Source organism: Lampris incognitus, chromosome 14, assembly GCF_029633865.1.
Source record: "Lampris incognitus isolate fLamInc1 chromosome 14, fLamInc1.hap2, whole genome shotgun sequence".
Classification (NCBI taxonomy): domain Eukaryota; kingdom Metazoa; phylum Chordata; class Actinopteri; order Lampriformes; family Lampridae; genus Lampris; species Lampris incognitus.
The window spans coordinates 46013647-46035956 of record NC_079224.1 but is presented as its reverse complement, the minus strand read 5'-3'; the positions used below and the strand labels follow the sequence as shown (position 1 = coordinate 46035956).

At 43.9% G+C, this 22310-nt stretch overlaps 1 protein-coding gene across 1 annotated transcript in view; it reads right to left on the bottom strand.

Annotated features, from left to right (window-relative positions):
- adcy8 (adenylate cyclase 8 (brain)) overlaps nucleotides 1–22310 on the bottom strand; it is a 128544-nt gene that overhangs the window by 36461 nt on the left and 69773 nt on the right. The window contains exons 7-8 of the mRNA XM_056293935.1: nucleotides 21598–21756; nucleotides 19997–20267 (exon numbers count right to left, since the gene is read on the bottom strand). Of these exons, the coding sequence (XP_056149910.1) occupies nucleotides 19997–20267; nucleotides 21598–21756 (430 nt within the window). The remainder of the gene's footprint in view (nucleotides 1–19996; nucleotides 20268–21597; nucleotides 21757–22310) is intronic.

Genomic DNA, 22310 nt, shown 5'->3' with positions numbered 1-22310 from the left:
CCTAGTTTTTGTGGTTGGCACAAGTCGGACCCCCTGTCGGCAGCTTTTCAGCCGTATCAGCATGTTGAATCGGCGGAGCCTGTTAGTGAGAGACGTCACTCTGATTGGCTGTTCAGCTTAGCGAATCAGTGCAGAACGTACATGCTAGCTGACCATGGCTGTAGTCTTTGTGGTGTGTTCAAGTGCTACTTTTTGGCCCAGACAGCAGGCGATGGCAGGCAACATGAGGCAATGCAACAGTTGGCCTTCATCGCCACTAGTCAGTTTGGTGTGTCTGGGCCCTTATAAACAATACAGTGGCATAACCACTGAAACCAACGATCCGTTTCATATGCAAATTAACCTGATCATTAACTAGAGTTACAATGGCCATGTGTACTGTTCCCAGAGGATTGGGGAATAGTTGAAATCACTGCATTGTAAGATGGTGACAGATGTACTCTTAGCCCCGTCCCCTCGGTTCAGGGATGGTCGTTCCCTCTTAACACAGCTTAATTCCATAATAATATCCACTACTGTAAAAAGTAATGCCCTGTCCCTCAGAAGAAGAGCTCCATTTTTAAAGTAAAAGTACCTTAAAGTAAAAGTATGTAAGTAGGAAAAGTACTTTTAAAGTGAAAGTATGGGAAATAAAATCTCGTTTTGACCCACCCATTCTGCACGGCACCTCATTACCGGACATTTGGGTTGTATCATGGTCAGGTATTTTCTTGCCCTACCTCAATAAACCATGTACTACTACTACAACTACTACTATAATAAACTACCTCAATAAACCATTTACATTTACCAATTACAAGAAATTCAGGAATTAGCAGATAAATTCGTGTTATCAACTGACATCATAGAGTGCGACATAGTACTATAACATAGTAGTACTAATCATAACATAGTACTGTATATAGTCACAGAAGTAGTACATTTACTAAGTAGCAATCATATTATAGTGGTACTATATGAAACAGGAGTAGTATTATATTTGCTACATGGTAATCACATCATAGTATGTAGTAGTATGTGAATTAATAATAGTAGTAGTGTATTTTCTACATAGCAATCATATTGTAGTAGTACTATATGAAGTAGTAGTACATTTGTTACATAGTAATCATATAGTGGTAGTACTATATAAAGTGTAGTAGTAGTAGTAGTGTATTTGCCAGATAATAATCATATTAAAGTAGTACTTTATGGAGCAGTATTCTTATTGATTTCACAACAAATTAATATTTTTCAGATTGTTTGGATGGTTAGCCTTTTGGACGTGGAGACATGTCCATATCATTAGCGAGGCCGGCCCTCGTGTTTAGCACGCCACGGACTGCAAACAAGCATCAGCCAAGTGTCAGTTCCTTTTAACTCTGACACAAACACAAATCCGTCACGTCAAAATGCTCCAGAACAAACAGAACTGCATGCCTTTTTTTCCTCCATTTGCTGACATTCTGTCAAATCTCATCAGTCCAAACATGACTAATAAGTATTACCAATGTTAGGATGCAACTAAAAGTCTCGTCACACGAACTACACTGAATACCAATCATAAACACATTGACCTCCTCCTCCATCAGTGTAGAATATGGATAATACATCGCAAAGCACCACTTTTTCAGATTTCCATGCTAATTTTAAATTTACCTCCTTTTTTCTTAAGGTTGTATTCTCTGTAGAAGTCGTAGTAGTAGTAGTAGTAGTAGTATTCTCTGTAGAAGTTGCACTTCCTTTATACATATAACACTATTGGTATCAGTAGTACCTCTTTTATGTATTACTGCTACTTTCGGCTGCTCCCGTTAGGGGTCACCACAGCCGATCATCCATTTCTATTCTTCCTGTATTATTTGTATTAGTAGGTGTAAATAACAACAACATCAACAACAACAACAACAACAGTTTTGTATAGCGCCTTTCAAGGAACCCAAGGACGCTTTACACTACATAAGAAAAAAAAAGAAGATTAAAAGAAAGATTAAAAGACGACAGACCATAGGTCTTAGTGAAAAGGTAGGTTTTCAGTGGTCTTTTAAAATTGATTAAAGAAGCAGTGTTGTGGATCTCTGCTGGAACAGAGCTCCAAAGGGTGGAGGCTGCTACACCAAAGGCTCTATCCTCAAAACTCCGCAGGCTGGTGTGGGGGATGGAAAGCAGGCCGGTGTCTGCAGATTTCGGGACGGTATTAAAGGCGTTGAGGAGGTCTGATAGGTACTGGGGGGGAGGTAAGGGCATGGAGAGATTTATAGGTGAGGAGGAAGATTTTATAAGAAACTCGGGATTTGACCAGCAGCCAATGAAGGTGGACAAGGGTGGGAGTGATGCGTTGCCAGGGCTTGGTGTGGGTGAGCACCCTGGCAGCTGAATTCTGCACATACTAAAGCGCCTCTAGGGCTTTGCACGGTACCCCAGACAGGACTCCATTGCATTAATCCAGGCGGGAGATGGTGAAGGCATGATGAGGGTCTCTGCCACAGAGTCTTGAGAGTAATGGCCAGAGTCTGGAGATGTTTTTGAGGGGAAAGAAAGCAGATTTGATGACAGATTTGATGTGTGACTGGAGTCCAGGTGGAGTCCAGAATGACACCAAGGTTGTGGACCTCTGGAGATGGGCAGATGGAGCAGCCATCCACGTTGCGGAGAAGCTCTCCAACCTTCTGGAGCAGCGCCTTGGAAGCCACAAACATGAGCTCTGTCTTATTGCTATTTAGCTTGAGTAGATTTGATGACATCCAGATAGTATTCTTTTTATCACTCACTTATGACGCTGAGAAAATGTTGTGTGAACATTGGAAATAATCAATACTAGAAATTGAAAACTTTGGAAATAATTTGAAAGCACTGATCAGATTCCAGATGTGACATGACGGTTGGTTGGTTTTGAGCTCCTAAGGAACATCTCCCACAGTCCAAAGACATGTAGGTCAGGTGGATCGGCTGTACTAAACTGTCCCTAGGTGTGTGTATGTGTGTGTGTGTGTGTGGGGGCCCTATGATGGTCTGGCGGCCTGTCCAGGGTGTCTCCCCCCCTGCCATCCAGTGACTGCTGGGATAGGCTCCAGCATCCCCGTGAGCCTGAGAGCAGGATAAGTGGTTTGGATAATGGATGGATGGATGTACTGAAAGATTACACACTGGGCGTAGTGTTAAGTTGTGAATGTGGCCATTGTGTAAATACTGTGTGACGAGTACCAAGTTATGGTATTCCTCTGTGTAGGCGTTTTTTTTTGTTGCTTAGGTATTGCTACTGGTTGTACTATTATAAACGTGAGCGACGTAGCGCTATGTTGTGGCCAATGTGTGTGTAAATACTGCCCCCTGCAGACTGTGTGCTGCTTTGTAGCCTGTTATAATGTGTACCAGAGCAGTGTCGCATCTCGTTGTGGTTTGTGTCTACGTGCGACAGACACAGCAGCCTGGTGAGACTGCATCTGGGTACTTCCGAAAGCAGCCCCCATAAAGCTGATTTTGTGGCAACCATCAGTATGGTGGTATTCACTTAACTTCGGCACCCATGAGCAAACCCATAAACCAGCGCCAGTGCAGCAGGTGACCTGGGGATGACCCGTCTGTCACCCACTTCCTCCCACTTCCTCTGAGTCACCCCGCTCAATTTAGTGGCACGCAAGACGCTTACATCAAATCCTGGCTGTTTGCAAACAGTACTTTTTTGCCTGTGTGTGTGTGTGTGTGTACTTTTTCACAAGCTAAATAAAATCCCCTCATCACATAGCAGGGTCAAAGGTCACACGGGACATCGGTACCTTTTGAGCTGTGCTGTTCTGATTGTTTTTGTCGTTCGGGGCCCTTCGGTTCCACACGGCTGAAAGGTTGTGCGCCTCCCGGCTTTGACATTTCTCTTATTTAGACTAGCTTGTGCGACTTCGCCCGGAGCGACGGCTGGTTGTAAGGGGCCGGCCAGATGGGCTATGTGTTGGCTACCTACTCCCAGCAAAACACACTTGTCTCTTGAAAATGCCAGCACGTGATGCCGGGGAAAAGGGCAAAGACCCAATAAGGATGGAAACAGAAGATTAGCGAATGTAATAGTGTAGGCTCAACCTTACTCTTCTGGCCCTGTGACCAAATTATCTGGCCCTCTGAACCAGAATCGGTGTAGTTCGCCGAAACCGGCCGCCGTTCAGAGGTGTGTAAGATGACGGTTATGTAAACCGTAAATATGCTTGAGGGCAAACGGACACGATACGAGAGACAGCAAACAAGTCCAGGGTTCATGTACGCTGTCTTCTGCAAACAGCAGCAGCGCGTTGAGAAGAGAAGCGTCTGCAGCTCAGCAGGTAAACCAGGGAGAGAGGAGGGACTGTCCACAATATGCAAAAGACAACTGGCCAAAGTCAGCAGCTAAACCAGGGAGAGAGGAGGGACTGTCCATAATATGCAAAAGACAACTGTCCAAAGTCAGCAGGTAAACCAGGGAGAGAGGAGGGACTGTCCACAATATGCAAAAGACAACTGTCCAAAGTCAGCAGGTAAACCAGGGAGACAGGAGGGACTGTCCACAATATACAAAAAACAACTGTCCAAAGTCAGCAGGTAAACCAGGGAGAGAGGAGGGACTGTCCACAATATGCAAAAAACAACTGTCCAAAGTCAGCAGGTAAACCAGGGAGAGAGGACGGACTGTCCACAATATACAAAAGACAACTGTCCAAAGTCAGCAGGTAAACCAGGGAGAGAGGAGGGACTGTCCACAATATGCAAAAAACAACTGTCCAAAGTCAGCAGGTAAACCAGGGAGAGAGGAGGGACTGTCCACAATATACAAAAGACAACTGTCCAAAGTCAGCAGGTAAACCAGGGAGAGAGGACAGACTGTCCACAATATACAAAAGACAACTGTCCAAAGTCAGCAGGTAAACCAGGGAGAGAGGAGGGACTGTCCACAATATACAAAAGACAACTGTCCAAAGTCAGCAGGTAAACCAGGGAGAGAGGAGGGACTGTCCACAATATGCAAAAGACAACTGTCCAAAGTCAGCAGGTAAACCAGGGAGAGAGGAGGGACTGTCCAGAATATGCAAAAAACAACTGTCCAAAGTCAGCAGGTAAACCAGGGAGAGAGGAGGGACTGTCCACAATATACAAAAAACAACTGTCCAAAGTCAGCAGGTAAACCAGGGAGACAGGAGGGACTGTCCACAATATAGAAAAAACAACTGTCCAAAGTCAGCAGGTAAACCAGGGAGAGAGGAGGGACTGTCCACAATATACAAAAAACAACTGTCCAAAGTCAGCAGGTAATCCAGGGAGAGAGGAGGGACTGTCCACAATATACAAAAAACAACTGTCCAAAGTCAGCAGCTAAACCAGGGAGAGAGGAGGGACTGTCCACAATATACAAAAAACAACTGTCCAAAGTTAGCAGGTAAACCAGGGAGAGAGGAGGGACTGTCCACAATATACAAAAAACAACTGTCCAAAGTCAGCAGGTAAACCAGGGAGAGAGGACAGACTGTCCACAATATACAAAAAACAACTGTCCAAAGTCAGCAGGTAAACCAGGGAGAGAGGAGGGACTGTCCACAATATACAAAAAACAACTGTCCAAAGTCAGCAGGTAAACCAGGGAGAGAGGAGGGACTGTCCAGAATATACAAAAAACAACTGTCCAAAGTCAGCAGGTAAACCAGGGAGAGAGGAGGGACTGTCCACAAGACAAAAAACAACTGTCCAAAGTCAGCAGCTAAACCAGGGAGAGAGGAGGGACTGTCCACAATATACAAAAAACAACTGTCCAAAGTCAGCAGGTAAACCAGGGAGACAGGAGGGACTGTCCAGAATATAGAAAAAACAACTGTCCAAAGTCAGCAGGTAAACCAGGGAGACAGGAGGGACTGTCCAGAATATAGAAAAAACAACTGTCCAAAGTCAGCAGCTAAACCAGGGAGACAGGAGGGACTGTCCACAATATACAAAAGACAACTGTCCAAAGCTGTGGCACAGCAAGGGGTTTTTGTTTCCTAACTGGCTTAATGGAGCATTGTGTAACTGCTTATTGGTTTTTTTACTACGTTATTAATCCCCGTTGGGGCAATTACTTCTCTGCATTTAACCCATCCTAGCTGTGTAGCTAGGAGCCATGGGCAGCTGCCGTGCAGCACCCGGGGACCACCTGCAGCCGGTCTTGCCACGCCTCGGTCAGGGGCACGGACAGGAGTACTAACCCTAACATGCAGGTCTTCTGTGATGGTGGGGGAAACCGGAGCACCCGGAGAAAAACCACCACAGACACGGGGAGAACATGCAAACTCCACACAGAGGACGACCAGGGATGACCCCCAAGGCTGGACGACCCCGGGGTTCGAACTCAGAAACCTCTTCGCTGCGAAGCGAGCGCGCTAACCACTGGGCCACCATGCCGACCTGGTATAGTTAATGTTTGTGGTCACAGACTCAGCAGCCCATGAGCCAGGCAGCAGTGTGAGATGTCCCAGATCCAGCAAGTCCTGTTGCCCTTCAGCGGCCATGCTGGTTTGCGTGCCACACCACAGCTAATACTCTATCAGCCACATGCTAATGACATCTAAAGGCCCACCATGGAAAAGAAAACCTTCCTGACTACGACTCTGATGCTGGCAGCTGGGCTGGTGCTTGACAGCTCTAAAGGCCGAATCACCCCCAGTCTGAATTTCTTTATATTCCAACCCTCCTTTCTCTCCCCAATTGTACTTGGCCAATTACCCCACTCTTCCGAGCTGTCCTGGTTGTTGTTCCACCCCCTCCGCCGATCTGGACTACCACATGCCTCCTCCGATACGTGTGGAGTCGCCAGCCGCTTCTTTTCACCTGACAGTGAGGAGTTTCACCAGGGCGACGTAACGCGTGGGAGGATCACGCTATTCCCCCCAGTTACCCCTCCCCCCCCCGAACAGGCACCCTGACTGACCAGAGGAGGCGCTAGTGCAGCGACCAGGACACATACCCACATCCCGCTTCCCACCCACAGACACGGCCAATTGTGTCTGTAAGGACACCCGGCCAAGCCCGAGGTAACACGGGGATTCGAACCGGCGATCCCTGTGTTGGTAGGCAATGGAATAGACCGCCATGCCACCCGGATGCCTATACGTGTTTTTTTTTTACCTGTCATCTTGGTGCAGCAACTCTTAAACATCTGAGAGCTGTTTGACCAACATGATGAAAACGCACGTAATCAAAACCGCTCCTCAAACGTTCACAACAGGCGACATCGTTAGCTGCTGTGTGAACCTGACTGGCAAAATGTTGCATTGTATTTATTTTGTTTTTTTAACACGCAGAATTTTTTGGCAAAAAAATAAAATAAATAAAGATTGACAAAAAGCTAGTTGTCTGTTCATTCACAATGACTGACAAACGAATATCACGCAACATTAGTCATGTCGTTCAAAAGCCACAAGTCCGTAGTATTGGCAGTCTGTTCTCCAAATTTACACACTGGACATATATTTTATGTTGTGACCGTAACTGGGAAGCCTTGCGGGATGGTGTGGACAAACCTCCGCTGTGGGTTTGCGGGGTATTCCTCAGGTTACCATAGCAACCAATAGTCCATCCATCCATTATCCGAACTGCTTATCCTGCTGTCAGGGTCGCGGGATGCTGAAGCCCATCTCAGCGGTCATTAGGCGGCAGGCGGGGCGACACCCTGGACAGACCACCAGGCCATCACACAGGGCCCACACACACACACACACACACACACCCATTCATACCTAGGGACAATGTAGTACGGCCGATTCACCTGACCTACATGTCTTTGGACTGTGGGAGGAAGCCGGAGTCCCCGGAGGAAACCCACACAGACATGGGGAGAACATGCAAACTCCACACAGAGGACGACCCGGGACGACCCCCAAGGTTGGACTACCCCGGGGCTCGAACCCAGGACTGTCTTGCTGTGAGGCGACTGCACTAACCGCCGTGCCACCACAATCAGTAGTATTTTTCGATAATGCACAGGCTGTTGTGCATTGTCACGATTACGAGCATAGCGTGTAGAGTCGAGTTTTACAATTAAAGCAGAGAAATTGTAATAATTCCTCTGCGGCGAATGTGAGTCATATGCCTGGTCGGCTATCTGTTCATTTTGTTCTCTGTATGACGTCCATTTGTCTCTTTGTGTTGGAGACAAATCATCTCAGCATGTCTCTGCAGCAGCGTTACCGAGACGAATCTCCGCTCAGTAATTGGACTTGGCCGGTGAATCATTCTGAGTAATTGGAAATTAGTTTGCAATAATTCAGCTGACATGGATGTTCACCAAATTTCAGGGCAATTATTGAGTGTATGTAATATATTTTCATTTATTCAAACCTCACTGTAGATGGCTTATTTTTTTCCACTACTTTACTTTGTTAGACATATAGTATATATCATTAGTAGTAGCCGTAGCAATGGTACTGGTGGTGGTATAAGTAGTACTAACTGCGGTGGTAGTGGAAGTATTAATAGCAGTAGTAGTAATAGTAGCAGGGGTGGCAGGAGCAGTAGTAGTGTTAGTAATAGTAGCGGTGGTAGTAGTAGCAGTAGTGATAGCAGTGGAAGTAGAAGTACAGCAGTAATAGCAGTAGTACCATTGGTAGTAATAGTAGGGGTGGTGGCAGGAGCAACAGGAATAGTAAACTGAGTTTCCCCTCGGGGATAAATAAAGTATTCTGATTCTGATGATTCTGATTAGTAGTGTTAGTAGTAGTAGTAGTAGTAGTAGAAGTAGCAGTAGTAGTAATAGTACTAGTAGTAGTAGTGGTACTAATAGTAGTATATTGCCTCAGAAAATACATAAGTGGGGTGTCTGGGTGGCGTGGCAGTCTATTCAGTTGCCTAACAACACGGAGATCAGTGGTTCGAAACGCTGTGTTGCCTCCAGCTTGGTCGGGCGTCCCTACAGTCAAAATTGGCCGTGTCTGTGGGTGGGAAGCTGGATGTGGGTATGTGTCCTGGTCGCTGCACTAGCGCCTCCTTGGGTCAGCGGTGGTGCCTGTTCGGGGGGAGGGGGATAGCGTGATCCTCCCATGCACTACGTCCCCCTGGTGAAATTCCTCACTGTCAGGTGAAAAGAAGCGGCTGGCGACTCCACATGTAGTGGAGGAGGCATGTGGTAGTCTGCAGCCCTCCCCGGATTGGCAGAGGGGGTGAAGCAGCGACCGGGATGGCTCTGAAGAGTGGGGTAATTGGCCAAGTACAATTGGGGCGAAAAAGGGGTAAAAATCCCCCCCCCCCCAAAAAAGAAAAGAAAACCCATAAGTGCACAGATCTCTGGAGGCAGATTTCATGTGCTGTCACATGTATCAAACCAACTCTTATTGAGCGAATCAGCAGGGAGCGTGTATAGCAGATCAATGTCAAAAGCTTGTTAATATTTGTGCAAAAGCAGATATGTCGAAATGTATGCACATATGGAAATCTGTCTTTGCATGCAATCGCACAAACTGTCTCTCTGTTGCCATGTTTTATCTTCCTTTTTCTTTTCTGCTGGGCTTCTCCTTTCTGTTTTACACACAGCCACATGCACACACTTCCAGTTTAAACCGAATCAGCAGATGCAGAGGACAGGAGGGAGAGGGAGGGGGTGACAACGTGAGACGCCTCAGAACTCTGAAAATCCTTTGATATGCAAAGAGCGACTCTTTTCAAACGGCAGTCCTCACCAGTCTGCATTGTGGAAGAAACAAAGGAGTGGCACCTTTCAAAATGGCACATTCCACTGCATCCAAAACACACAATTACACTGAACCCTAAGCCGCTGACAGCCAAGCCGGGTGGGAGCAATTCAAAGCACACAAGAGGGAATCTGGAGTTCACTGTCAGCTTATGGTTACAGAAGCTGTTTTAAGTTGGGCTTTTACATTCGTTGCCAAGAGTTGTGGGAATTTTCAAAGTGTACAGATACGCATCTTCTATATCTCAAGTTCTGAGATATATTATCATATTTAGGAAGACTGGAAAATTATACACAGCACTGAGTGTTAAAGTTTGTTCCAAAGGACACCGTTTGTGCGGGAAAAGGCCTTTTTTTCATCATTTCCTCCGTAGGGTGTCTGGGCTCAGCCTTAGAGATAGAGTGAAGAGCTCGGACATCCGGAGGGAGCTCGGAGTAGAGCCGCTGCTCCTTCGCGGTTCAGGTATCTGATTAGGATGCCTCCTGGGCGCCTTCCTTTGGAGGTTTTCCGGGCACGTCCAACTGGGAGGACACCCCGAGGTAGACCCAGAACTCACTAGATGGAGTACATGTCCAATCTGGCCTGGGAACACCTTGGGATCCCCCAAGAGGAGCTGGAGGGCGTTGCTGGGGAGAGGGACCTCTGGAGTGCCTTACTTAGCTTGCTGCCACCGCGACCCGACCCCAGAGAAGCGGCTGATGATGAGATGACTTGAGATGAGATGTTTGTACACATGTGCTATACATCACCTCAAGGTCAGAATGTGATCTGATGTAAATAACAGAACGGCATCTGTATGAATCTGAACATGTGATTGGTTTTGCTTTTTGGTTTTGCTGAAATCACAGGTCACAAGGCCTTGCATTGTCAACATTGCCATCTTTAGCATTTCAAATTGTCATTTTCCAAACTGACAGAGTGGACTGTCTTCGTTATAATTTAAACTCTCTGGTATTACTCCCATGACCACTTCATACTCAAGGCTAGCTTGAAATTAGTAATTGTTGCAATGTTGTGGCGTCAAATCCAGATCCTCTTTTCTTCACTTTGCCATTGCATCTCAACAGAAACCAGAAATGACGGGGAGGTAAATAAATCATCCAAGATAGCCGCAGTGAGTAATCCAACTTGAGTTGAGGTCTGTTTGTCTTTTCTACCAAAATCTGTAGCTTTTCATGGCTTCTTTGTTATATATGGTCACATCTAACAATCTTGTGGCTCTAAATTCCCTAAAGTTGCTCAACTGTTTGGCAAAAGGACAGATCATTACTAATTTGCCAACTCCCAAGCCACAAACAATGGATCCCAACCAGATGAAAACCTTATCTGATGCGATCGAACAGATTAAAATTTACACGATTACTTTGACACTAAAGTGGATTCCATTCTTTACACTCTCAATGGTATTGAGCGCTCCTTATCTACACTGGGGGAACAAGTTTCACAACTGTTGAGAAAATGAGGACAACTTGAATGATCTCTCCACTTCAGTCAAACAACTTGAAGAAGATAATGGATAAAGTTTATGACCTGGAGAACTGGAGTAGGTCCGCAAATCCCCATTTTGTAAGAATACCTGAATCTTCAGAAGGCCGTGACATGCATGGGTTTATGGCCTGTTTAATTCCACTGCTTCTGGGGTAAGACAGCTTCCCCACTATATATACGTATACTCCTCACAGTAGGAGTGCAGGAATTATGCGGATTGACAAGACCATACCGGATAAGTCGAGGCCCGGGTTAACAACGGCCGCCATTGGTGCTGTGCCCTCACAGGGTACCAACGGAAACTGTAAAATCCACTGTGGCGACCCCTGAGAAACAGGGAACAAGCTGAAATAAGAAGAGCAGGACTGCGGGGACCCCATCAAGAGGGGTCACTGCACCCCTGTCTTATAGAATGAAAGATCCAGTCCGAGTCCGAGGCCTATCCTGATAAAGCTATTATACTTTCAGGATAAGGTAAAGATCCGTTGACTTGTTCGTGGGGGAAAAAAAAGAGCTGATCTACAATGGGAACAGCAACTTTACATACCCGGATTACAGCGCTTATCTGACGAAGAGACATCGGTACTTCAACCTGGTCAAACGGAGAGTTCGGGAACTTAAACTAAAGTGCTCCCTCCATTATCCCTGCACACTGAGTGTATTGATTGATGGCAATGAGCAACTATTCAGTGACCACAAAGCTGCTGAAGCTGCCTTAGTGTCTTATATGAACTCCTTCATGAACTCTCCAGCTTTAATTCCTTCCAAAGCTACTGGCTAACTTTAGCCAGCTGTCCGCCAAAAGGTTTGGGAAGACTTCCTACTATGAACAATGATGACACTCTTTTGACATATACTTGGTGGTGACTTTCGAAATTAACTGATGAAATTGCTCCTTTTCTGTTATTTCTGCTGATAATGTTGGGCTGTCTACATCCAGCACATTGACTGGCGCAGTTCGCCATCAATAGGTTCGTTTTTTTGTTTATATACAGCTGCCGCAAAATGGAAACGTTTCAGAAAAAGTCACACTGGCTATACTATGTGGAAATATATACTTTGCTCTCCTCTTAATTAAACCAGCAAGGTATTGTAACAACTTATTGATGAATTCTTTTGTTGTTCTAGTTATACACAGCAGCTCTTGTAATTTTCTATCCAAGGCACTAACCCCTTGTTTATTAATTACTAATCTAGTTTTTTAAGCTATGAATATTTCTCTTCATTGAAACAGACAAAGCTCAGAATGGAAGTGGTTTTTGTTTATTCACCAAAATCCTTGGGGCTATGGGGTCAATGGTCAACGCACTGATCTTGGGTTCCTTTTTGTTTTGTTTTTTGTGTGTATGTGTGTTATGTGTTTTGTGTGTTTGTTTGTTTAGTGGTGACTGATTATGTATTAGGTATCTTTGTGCCTTACAACTTATTTTCTGAATCTGCTTTGCTGTGTTTGATCAGTGACAGTAATCCTCTCAAACTTTAAGTGTTAAACTGGATGGTGTTAAAAGATGGAATATAATTGAATATGGCACCCCGGCGTCGGCCATCAGACCTCTGGAGCTTGTTCAGAAAGCTGCAGCTCGTCTGGTGTTCAACCGCCCTAAGTTCTCCCACACAGCTCCCCTTCTCATGTCCCTACACTGGCTCCCAGTAGCTGCTCGCATCCAGTTTAAGACTCTGGTGCTAGCCTACAGGGCAGTGAAAGGAACAACTCCTTCCTATCTCCAGGCCATGGTCAAGCCCTACACCCCCGCCTGACCACTTCGCTCTGCTGCCTCGGGACAACTGGTTGCCCCGTCGCTCAGAGGCCCCTGCTGCCGATCGACCCGGCTTTTCTGTCCTGGCCCCACAGTGGTGGAATGAACTCCCCACTGATGTCAGGACAGCGGAGTCGCTGCCCATCTTTCAGCGCAGTTTGAAAACTCACCTCTTCAAGAACTACTACCCTGTTACTTGTTCTTAGCACTTATTGTATTCACTCATTCAAAAAAAACAAAAAAAAACCCTTTCTTGCCCCTTTACTTTAGCACTGGTTTTGCTCTTAGATGCTTGTTTAGATGCACTTATGACCTCTGATGACTAGTAGTTCTCCTGATTTCCTACGTTAAATGCACTTATTGTAAGTCACTTTGGATAAAAGCGTCGGCTAAATGACTCTAATGTAATGTAATGTAATATCAGAAGCCTCCTGCCCAAAACGGATTCATTTCCAGTATGGGCTGAAGAGTACAAACCTAACGTTATTTATCAGAAACTTGGCTCACTAACAGAACATCTAACAATGAAATTAAACTTACAAATTAGGTCTTGTACAGAGTCGACAGAGGCACCGGGGTGGTGGTGTGTCCTCTAGTCTGGTTTCTGAGCTAATTATCCCTGATGTTGAGAGCCTCTACATATTGAGTGTATTTTTGTAAAGGTAACGCTACATGAGAATAAGTCCATAACTACTGGAAACATTTACAGACCTCCCTCTGCACCTACAGAATACTTTAACTGTACGATTTCTACTATAAATTCTATTACTTGCAGACATGAAAATATACTTCAATAAGAATTGGATTGCTAAATAATCTAGTAAAGAAAAAACATTCTATTAATTCTATTAATTAGTGAGCTCAGTTACGTTATACCTGCATGTCAGTCTCTGACGCGGAAGTGGGGCAGGCTAAGCTAAGTGCTAGCCCATGCAGACTGGCGGTTCCGGCGTTCATCTTGACTGGCGTTCGTTCCCTTGGACAGTGATTTTTTGTTTAGTTTTGATATGTGTGTTAGTTTGGGTATGTGTGTTCTTGTAGTTTTTGGATGTGTTTTTGTCTTTGTGTTGTACTGCTGTGGGCTGGGGGAAATGGCATTTCGTTTCATCTCATGTACGCACGTGCATGAAGTGAAATGACAAATAAAGTGTTCCTGGCTCCTGGTTCTACTTGACTGGATACTGGTTTCACACCCAGATAGGGTTTTAAAAGCAGGGGTTTCGTCTGACTGCCACAGTGATCATGCAATTGTGTACTGTACTTGGAAAATTAAGCTACCCAAATTGCCACCAAAATTAATTAGAATCAGGGAATATGAGAAAATGAATATAGACCTATTTATTAATGCCTTCATTTCAATTAATTTGGACAGATATCAAATAATACTAAATGTTCATGCATGGGACTTTTTATATTCTGAATTTACTGAAGTTATACTTGGATAAATATGCACCCCTGAAAACTACCAAAGCCCAGATTACTTCTGATCTTGTGAGTATTTTCAGATAGAGAGATAATAGATGGGCCACATTTCAAAATCCCAGGATCCTCCTGACTGGGAAAAGTAGACAGTTGATAAAAGTGAGCAAAACTATGACCAGAAATGTGAAATCCACTTATGATTAAAAAAAAAATCTCTTGTTCTTCATGACCTGAAAAATCCTAAACAATTCTGGAATAAAATCAAAACTATAATTAATGCATCTGATAACCATTTACCTAATCAGATAAGATTCAACAATGTTATATTGCATGATTCACTTTTAGTCGCTCAAGCAACGACCGGGATTTCACTCCTACCTAAAACGACCATGGGCGGTCAAAATGACCGCCAGTTTTTAAACTCTATATTCTGTCAAGATAAATACCCAGTTGAGATATTAATGCATTACATATGTTAGTTTGTCTGTTAAGAAACTAACTGACACCAAAATTAATATTTGACAACTTTAATACTATTTTTAAACAATTTAAAATGGCTGCTGTCCAACGCCTGTAAATCCTGCAACGCCTCGGTGGTAGTCATGGTGCGTCTGTAATGGCGTCTGTAACCAGACGTGTTGCCAATAATCAAAAATCAAGTTTAGACTATTTCTCTGCACTGGAGAATGCTAGTGTGTTTCTAGGACACAGCAACGAACTTCACGAAGGAAATGATGCGACCAACACACGGCATAAATACTGACATGACATGCACGATCACGTACAAATTACTATAAGATCTACCTAAATTACTAAAAGATCTACCTAAATTACTATAAGATCTACCTAAATTACTATAAGATCTACCTAAATTGCTAAAAGATCCACCTAAATTACTATAAGATCTACCTAAATTACTATAAGATCTACCTAAATTACTAAAAGATCCACCTAAATTACTAAAAGATCCACCTAAATTACTATAAGATCTACCTAAATTACTATAAGATCTACCTAAATTACTATAAGATCTACCTAAATTACTATATGATCTACCTAAATTACTATAAGATCTACCTAAATTACTAAAAGATCTACCTAAATTACTATAAGATCTACCTAAATTACTAAAAGATCTACCTAAATTACTATAAGATCTACCTAAATTACTATAAGATCTACCTAAAATGACCACTTTTTTGTGTTTTTGATCTAAAACTTTTTCACAGGTTATTAAACTTCGAAAATCCAAAATGGTCATAATGACCGCCTTGGTCATTCTTTAAATCAATGTTCCTCCTTGGTTTGTTCTGCCACAATGCCTGATTCTTCTACCGGTGGTGATTTTAACAATGTACTGTCTAGTCACAGCTCCTTCTCTTTCAGGAGAACAGCTGTAGAGGTCCAGGAGGCCATTTATGACCTAAAAGTGAGTAGTGGTCCTGGGTTAGATGGCTTTGAAACCAAATTTCTCCAATTATCGTCCTACATTTTCATGTACCCTCTTTGGGATCCTTTTAACATGTCTTTATCTACTTGTGAAATACCTGCCATATGGAAATGTTCACCTACCACTCCCTTGCGCAAAGGGGGCAATGTACTGGAACTCAATAACTATAGCCCAATTTCAATCATTTGTTCTACAGCAAAAGTATTTGAAAAACTAATTCATGATCAATTATATTATCAATAAGTACAATATCTTAATTGTCTTTTCAATCTGGCTTTCAATCAAATCATTCCACAATTACTGCTTTGTTAAAACTTACAAACGATATTTTCTGTGTGATAGTAAACTAACAGATGCAATTTTCATTGATATGACCAAGGCTTTTGATCTGGTCGACCACTTGCCCAATCCTGTTTTCTTCAGCTAAGAGATACTGCAAAAATCAGAAACATCTTGTATTTCAAGGATATTGAAATATTAATTTACGCTTTCATTTTCTCCCGTCTAGATTACTGTAACTCCCTCTACTCTGGCCTCAACCAAGCTACTTTAAATCGTCTACAGTTGGTTCAGAATGCAACTGCTAGACTACTAACTAGAACTAGCCGTACGTCGCATATTACCCCTCTTCTTGCATCCCTCCATTGGCTTCCCATAAAATTCAGAATAATCTATAAAATCTTACTGATTAAATTTAAAGCACAAGCTTCTTTTAATGCAAAATACAGAAATACACTTTGGTCAATCAATTCGGCAATTTTTTTCATTCTCCAAAAATTTAAGGATCTCATGGACTCACATAACTTGTGTGAATGAAATGTCTGAATAAACGCCTCTGTTACTCTATCTCCACCCAGTGTTTTTAGAGATACCCTCCATCTATTATGGATGACAACACAGCCCCGCCTGTGACTGTGCCTGTTGGTGCACGGGGGTTAGCTGTGTGTTGCTGTCACTTTGTGTGTGTGTGTCTGAAATGGATAAAGAGCCACTATCTTCCACTTCTGTTTGCTAATGTAAATTTGTGATACCTTCTTCTTCTTTCTCCTTGTTGCCCGTTTTTCATGGGTCGCCCCAGCGGATTGTACACTTTTCATCGGTATCCTGTGAGGGCACAGTACCAATGGCGGCCACTGTTAACCCGGGCCTCAGCCAATCCCGTGTGGAGCCTCGAGCAATCTGGTATGGCCTTGTCAATCCGCATGGCAAATTATTCTACGCCGCTATTTTTTACACTATTTTACAATTTTACGCTTTTTTTACGCTAAAAAATTAGCCTTTTGCTAATGTAAATTTGCTATACCACTTATTTTATATCTAGGCTTTGTTGGTCTTATATATTTGCACTATTTCTATGAACAAAGAATACTTACTTTATTTATGTTACCGTTCATGATTTCAAGCTATGTCCATGTGTCCTATGCAAGCAACCCATCAAACGAAATCTGTTATGTAAAACGTCACGAAATAAAACAATTTAAAGGTTATAGTGATTAGCGGCTCTGGGTATTAATCGTCTTGATTGTGCTGGCTTGATATATACTGCGGGTGTGTATGTTGATCTATTCTGCTTAAAGGAAAGCAGATTTTCAGTGTCCGCGGTGTCACAGAAAGAGGTCAGCTGACCTCCGGCTCCACATCCTCCTGCCTGCTCTGAGACGAGCTGCACATCTGCAGGGAAGAACGAGTCTGTTTGAAGTGCTAAGCCCTTTTTGCTTAAAACTGAATCACGGATAGACTTTGGCCGCCCGTCTCCGAGCCTCACAGAGCTGTCAAGAAAATATGGAGCCAAACAAATCCACTGCATTTAACTGCAGAGTGAAGAGACTCGGTTGTTTCAGCCAGACAGCTATGACATGGAAAACAGGAGCAAATTGGAAGTAGATACAGATGAGAAACAGAAACGCACTGTTGAATTACTATGATGAAAACAATAACATGAGTAATAACTTGATGAATTATGCCAAGCCACGCAATGGAAGCACAGTGCATTGTGCATCATCTATTAAAGCTGAAATCACTACTTTTCTCCCTTAAGTGTTTATTCTATCCATCTGAAAGGTGGAGGTGACGTGGTGGTGGTGTTGGACTGACAGTCAGTCTTCCAGCAGAACAGTGTTGTGATATAGTGGATGTAGGAGGCAGAGAGAAACAGCTGTTGACTCTGATGTTCTGGGACTACAAACCAGGTGTGGGCAGGATTACAAACCAGGTGTAGCAGGACTACAAACCAGGTGTAGCGGGACTACAATCAAGATGTAGCAGGACTACAAACCAGGTGTAGCAGGACTACAAACCAGGTGTAGCCGGACTACAAACCAGGTGTAGCAGCCATTGTAGCTGGTGTGCCCTCAGTTCCCACCCTTGTAAAAATGGATACATCCCACTATATGGGAACACTGTTGTATAGTCATATTGGTTGTCATGGACACATCAGCATCACGTCTCAGTCTTTCTTCCAACATGTATACGTGTTTGCTGCTGCACCAGTGTTTGTCCTACCCAGTCAAAACCTCTCAACAGCGGTATACGGAGACTGGAGAGTGTCTCCAACCATGGTGAAGATGACTGGTGGTGTTATGGAGCCCGACTCCATCATACACACGGAGAACATGACTGTTTATTAATGGAGGAAAATCACAGATTTCAGCTTCAAATTGGATGACAGAGAATACCGTTTGGGAATTCAGATGAATCAAAATTAACCGTTTTCAGACACTGCCACACACGCCTGCCATCTGGACTCAGCAACAACTGACATGTTCTTACTGTTTGAATTTTATCTTTTTTTCTTCTCGCGGTACCCTGAGAGCAGGACAAGCGGTTTGGATAATGGATGGATGGATGGATTCTCTCAGTAAGAGGAGGTCAACGTTAAAGTTCCCGACACCAAACACATGCTGCTAAATTAGCCGACTTACTTTGAAAGGTAACCACCTGTCTTTTGACAATCCAATGCCGATTTTAAAAAAAATTAATTGATGGATTATAATTGGAACTGATTAACTGTTCTTTCCTGCTTCCTGCTGAAATGTCATACAGCATGTCTGTGAATGTTTTCATTCATCCAGGTCGTGGTTATCCAAAGGAGTTGAATCAAGTGCAACTGGACTTGGTATATATCCGGGAAGACGTTTCGCCTCTCATCCAAGAGGCTTCCTCAGTTCGTGCCTCAGTTCATGCCTTTCTGACTAGTCAGAAAGGCATGAACTGAGGAAGCCTCTTGGATGAGAGCCGAAACGTCTTCACGGATATATACCAAGTCCAGTTGCACTTGATTCAACTCCTTTGGGTAATACAGCTAATTGTTAAGAGCTTTTTCTCTACATGTTTTTTGGCAGACTGGCATACAGTCACAGAATCTTAACACTGCCCGACCAGAAGCGAACCCGGGTCTGCATTCTGTCCCAACACTGAATGCAGGTCCACCCACATGCATACATATACATACACATGCACATCCAGGCCCTCACCCCGACAAATTCAGCCACTACACACATACACAGTCTTGTCCTATCAGTAGGTGAATGTTTCTCTTTTTTTATCTTCCTCTTATATTTTCTTCTTCCTGTTCAGGACACTGTGTTTTATGTCTGCAGTGTTTGACCGTTTGATAGGAGTGTAAATTGAGCCTGAACGATGTTTTTTCTTCACATTAAGATTAGTGAGAAACTACGACCCAGCGTGTAGAAACCTTTTCTAATGACAACAGAAAAGTATCTTTGTCCGGTGATCAAACACCAGCCATGTTTGGGGTTTTGCTGGGGTTTTTTTTTTTTTTTTTTTTTGGACAAATGATGGATGTGACTCCCTCTCTATCTGCCTATTTGTGTGCTCTGGAAAGCATATAGAGAAAATGAGATCTGGTCATAACGCGGACAGAACATGGACAAAGAGAACACGTATAAACACAAGGTGTCCATGCAAAAGGATGTGACTGGGTTGTCCATTATCCAGATAGTGTATCCTGATCCGGGTCACAGTGGAATACAAGGTTTGCTGTCATTCTCAATACCACTGGACTGATCTGCCTTGAAGACATTTATCCCGATTCTCAGGAGACAGTCAACACAATCTCACTCGAAATGTAGATTAACTTTCAATTATCTTATGAATATTAGTTTTCTACTCAATTCAACATTGGATTTCTGGTCAGGATGGACTTATTTTGCAGCGTGGCTAAATTCACATCACACTTTGACTTGGTGGGCGGAGCACGGACTTACATTCTGCTTGCCTACAATGTTGTCGAAGGGGAGCTCGGGGCTCCAGGAGCCCTCGTTGAAGGTGGTGCTGCTGGCCCGGCGGTCGGCGGAGCTGGCGGCCTCCTTCATGATGTCCTCCGGCAGGGTGAGCAGGCTCTCCTCGGGCTGCTTGATCAGGTATGTCTCGATGTTGTGGCGGCGGAGGAAGTCATTTCGGTCCTTGCCGTGGCCCTCCTCCACCTCGTAGTCACCGTTCAGGCAGTCCAGAGCTGCCTTGGAGATGTGGATCCGTCTGCAGCGGGACAGGAAGAGGGTGAAAGCTGAATTAATTTGTTCGGCTATCTGTAAGCTCTCGGTTTAGTTTGTCCTGTTCAGGACGCACAACAAAAAGATGCATGGAAACGATGACAATGTTTGAATGTAGAAAACTGAGAACAACTTAAATGTATGAAAACCTTCAATTTACCAAAGATTAACAGAGTACCTAAATATCGATATTTCAACCAAGTAATGAATGACGGCTATGTTGCTGCACAAAAAAGTAGGAAATACTCATCACATATTGGAAATACCTGTAGGCAGTATTCGAAGTACTCGAGTATTTAGTATTGATTGCACATGGTAATTTTACACAGAAATGTACAGAGTAGTAATGTGTCAGTTTCCACTCTCTTGAAAAATCATCTTCCTGAAAGGTTCCATGACAGCCGTTGCTGGCGGGAGGTCATATCATTAAGAATTAACTACCAGTGGAGATCGCTACAGTTTATCCGTTCTCTCATTTTCAGGCTATTCTATAAATTTTCAGGTTTTCCAGGGCGCAGAAACCCAGGACTTGTGCGTCATCCTGTAAGGACAAAGGGTTCTGTGTTGATATTTTTTTAATTTTTGACTGTGATATACTTTTATTGATCCCTGTGGGGAAATTACGCCCTCCATTTAACCCATCCTAGCTGTGTAGCTAGGAGAGCAGTGGGCAGCCGCCGTGCAGCACCCGGGGACCAACTCCAGCTCGTCTTGCCATGCCTCAGTCAGGGGCACAGACAGGAGTATTAACCCTAATATGCATGTCTTTTTGATGGTGGGGGAAACCAGAGCACCCGGAGAAAACCCACTGCAGACACGGGGAGAAGATGACCCCCCAGGTTGGACAACCCCGGGGTTCGAACCCAGGACCCTCTTGCTGTGAGGCGACAGCGATAACCACTGCGCCAGAATGCCAGATATGACAGTTTAATGGACTTAACATCACTCCCCTAAATCTACCAAGGAGGATGTCACCAAGATTACACGTTTAGTTTGAGAACGTCCCAAGTTTTTTGACCCACTGTAGTTTGAAATGAGCACCAAACAAATATGTCTGCAAGCCTTTGCTGCAGAAAGTTTCCATGCCCAAAAAAGTTGAATTAATCTTTATTAAATCTCAAGTAAGTCTGTTCAAATTTAACTCGGAGGGATACTCATATCAAAAAACACAAACTTGACAGAACTTTATAAACTTATAAAGATTTAGAGCTTGACATTATCTAGAGAAGACTATCTAAATTAAAACTTTAGAGTATCTTCATATAAATCCCAGACTGTTTCCACACGCTACGCCAGCGTGATGGTTGGTGACTCACCCCGGGATTCCGCCAGACTCCAGCTTGTTGGCGATGTCAACGTCCCAGGACCAGACGTCAAACTGCCACTTCCTCAAACCAAGAACGCCGCACAGCACCGACCCCGAGTGTATCCCAATCCGCATGTCGATATCATGCTTCGTACGAGAACGCACATACCTGGAGAAATATGAACAAAAAAAGCAGTTCAGACGCATACAAAACAAATCTCTGAAAAATAAGGACAGTCAAGTCCTTATCTAAGTGAGGCGAAACCACGGCCAGATTAACCAAGCACAGGGCCCAGCATGTTCAGTGGGCTCCACCAACTCCTACCAGCCACCCCCAAAAAAACTAACCGGTCACCCATCACATGGTAAATCTTTTGTCGCTCAGATCTAGAGGACAATTCCCTTTGGTGAGTTTTTTTTTTTAATATATATTCTGGCTATAATTCTGCTTTTGTTTCTCACAAGAGGAGAACAACCTCCCATGTCTTACAGCAAGTTTGGAGCCTGGACCCTGGACCCTTTTGTCACTATGGTTAGTTGGTGCCTGTATAGTAACTATAAACTACAGGGAGATCCCTCTATTAATAGAAACTGCATTTTGGGCCCTTGCTTACAGCAGTGATGATTGGAAGTCTGCAAGGGCCCAAAATTAAAGACTGTGTACGCTTCGCTGATGGACACGGCTCCCGGAAAAACAGGCTAGAACCAGAAAAGGATTGTTAC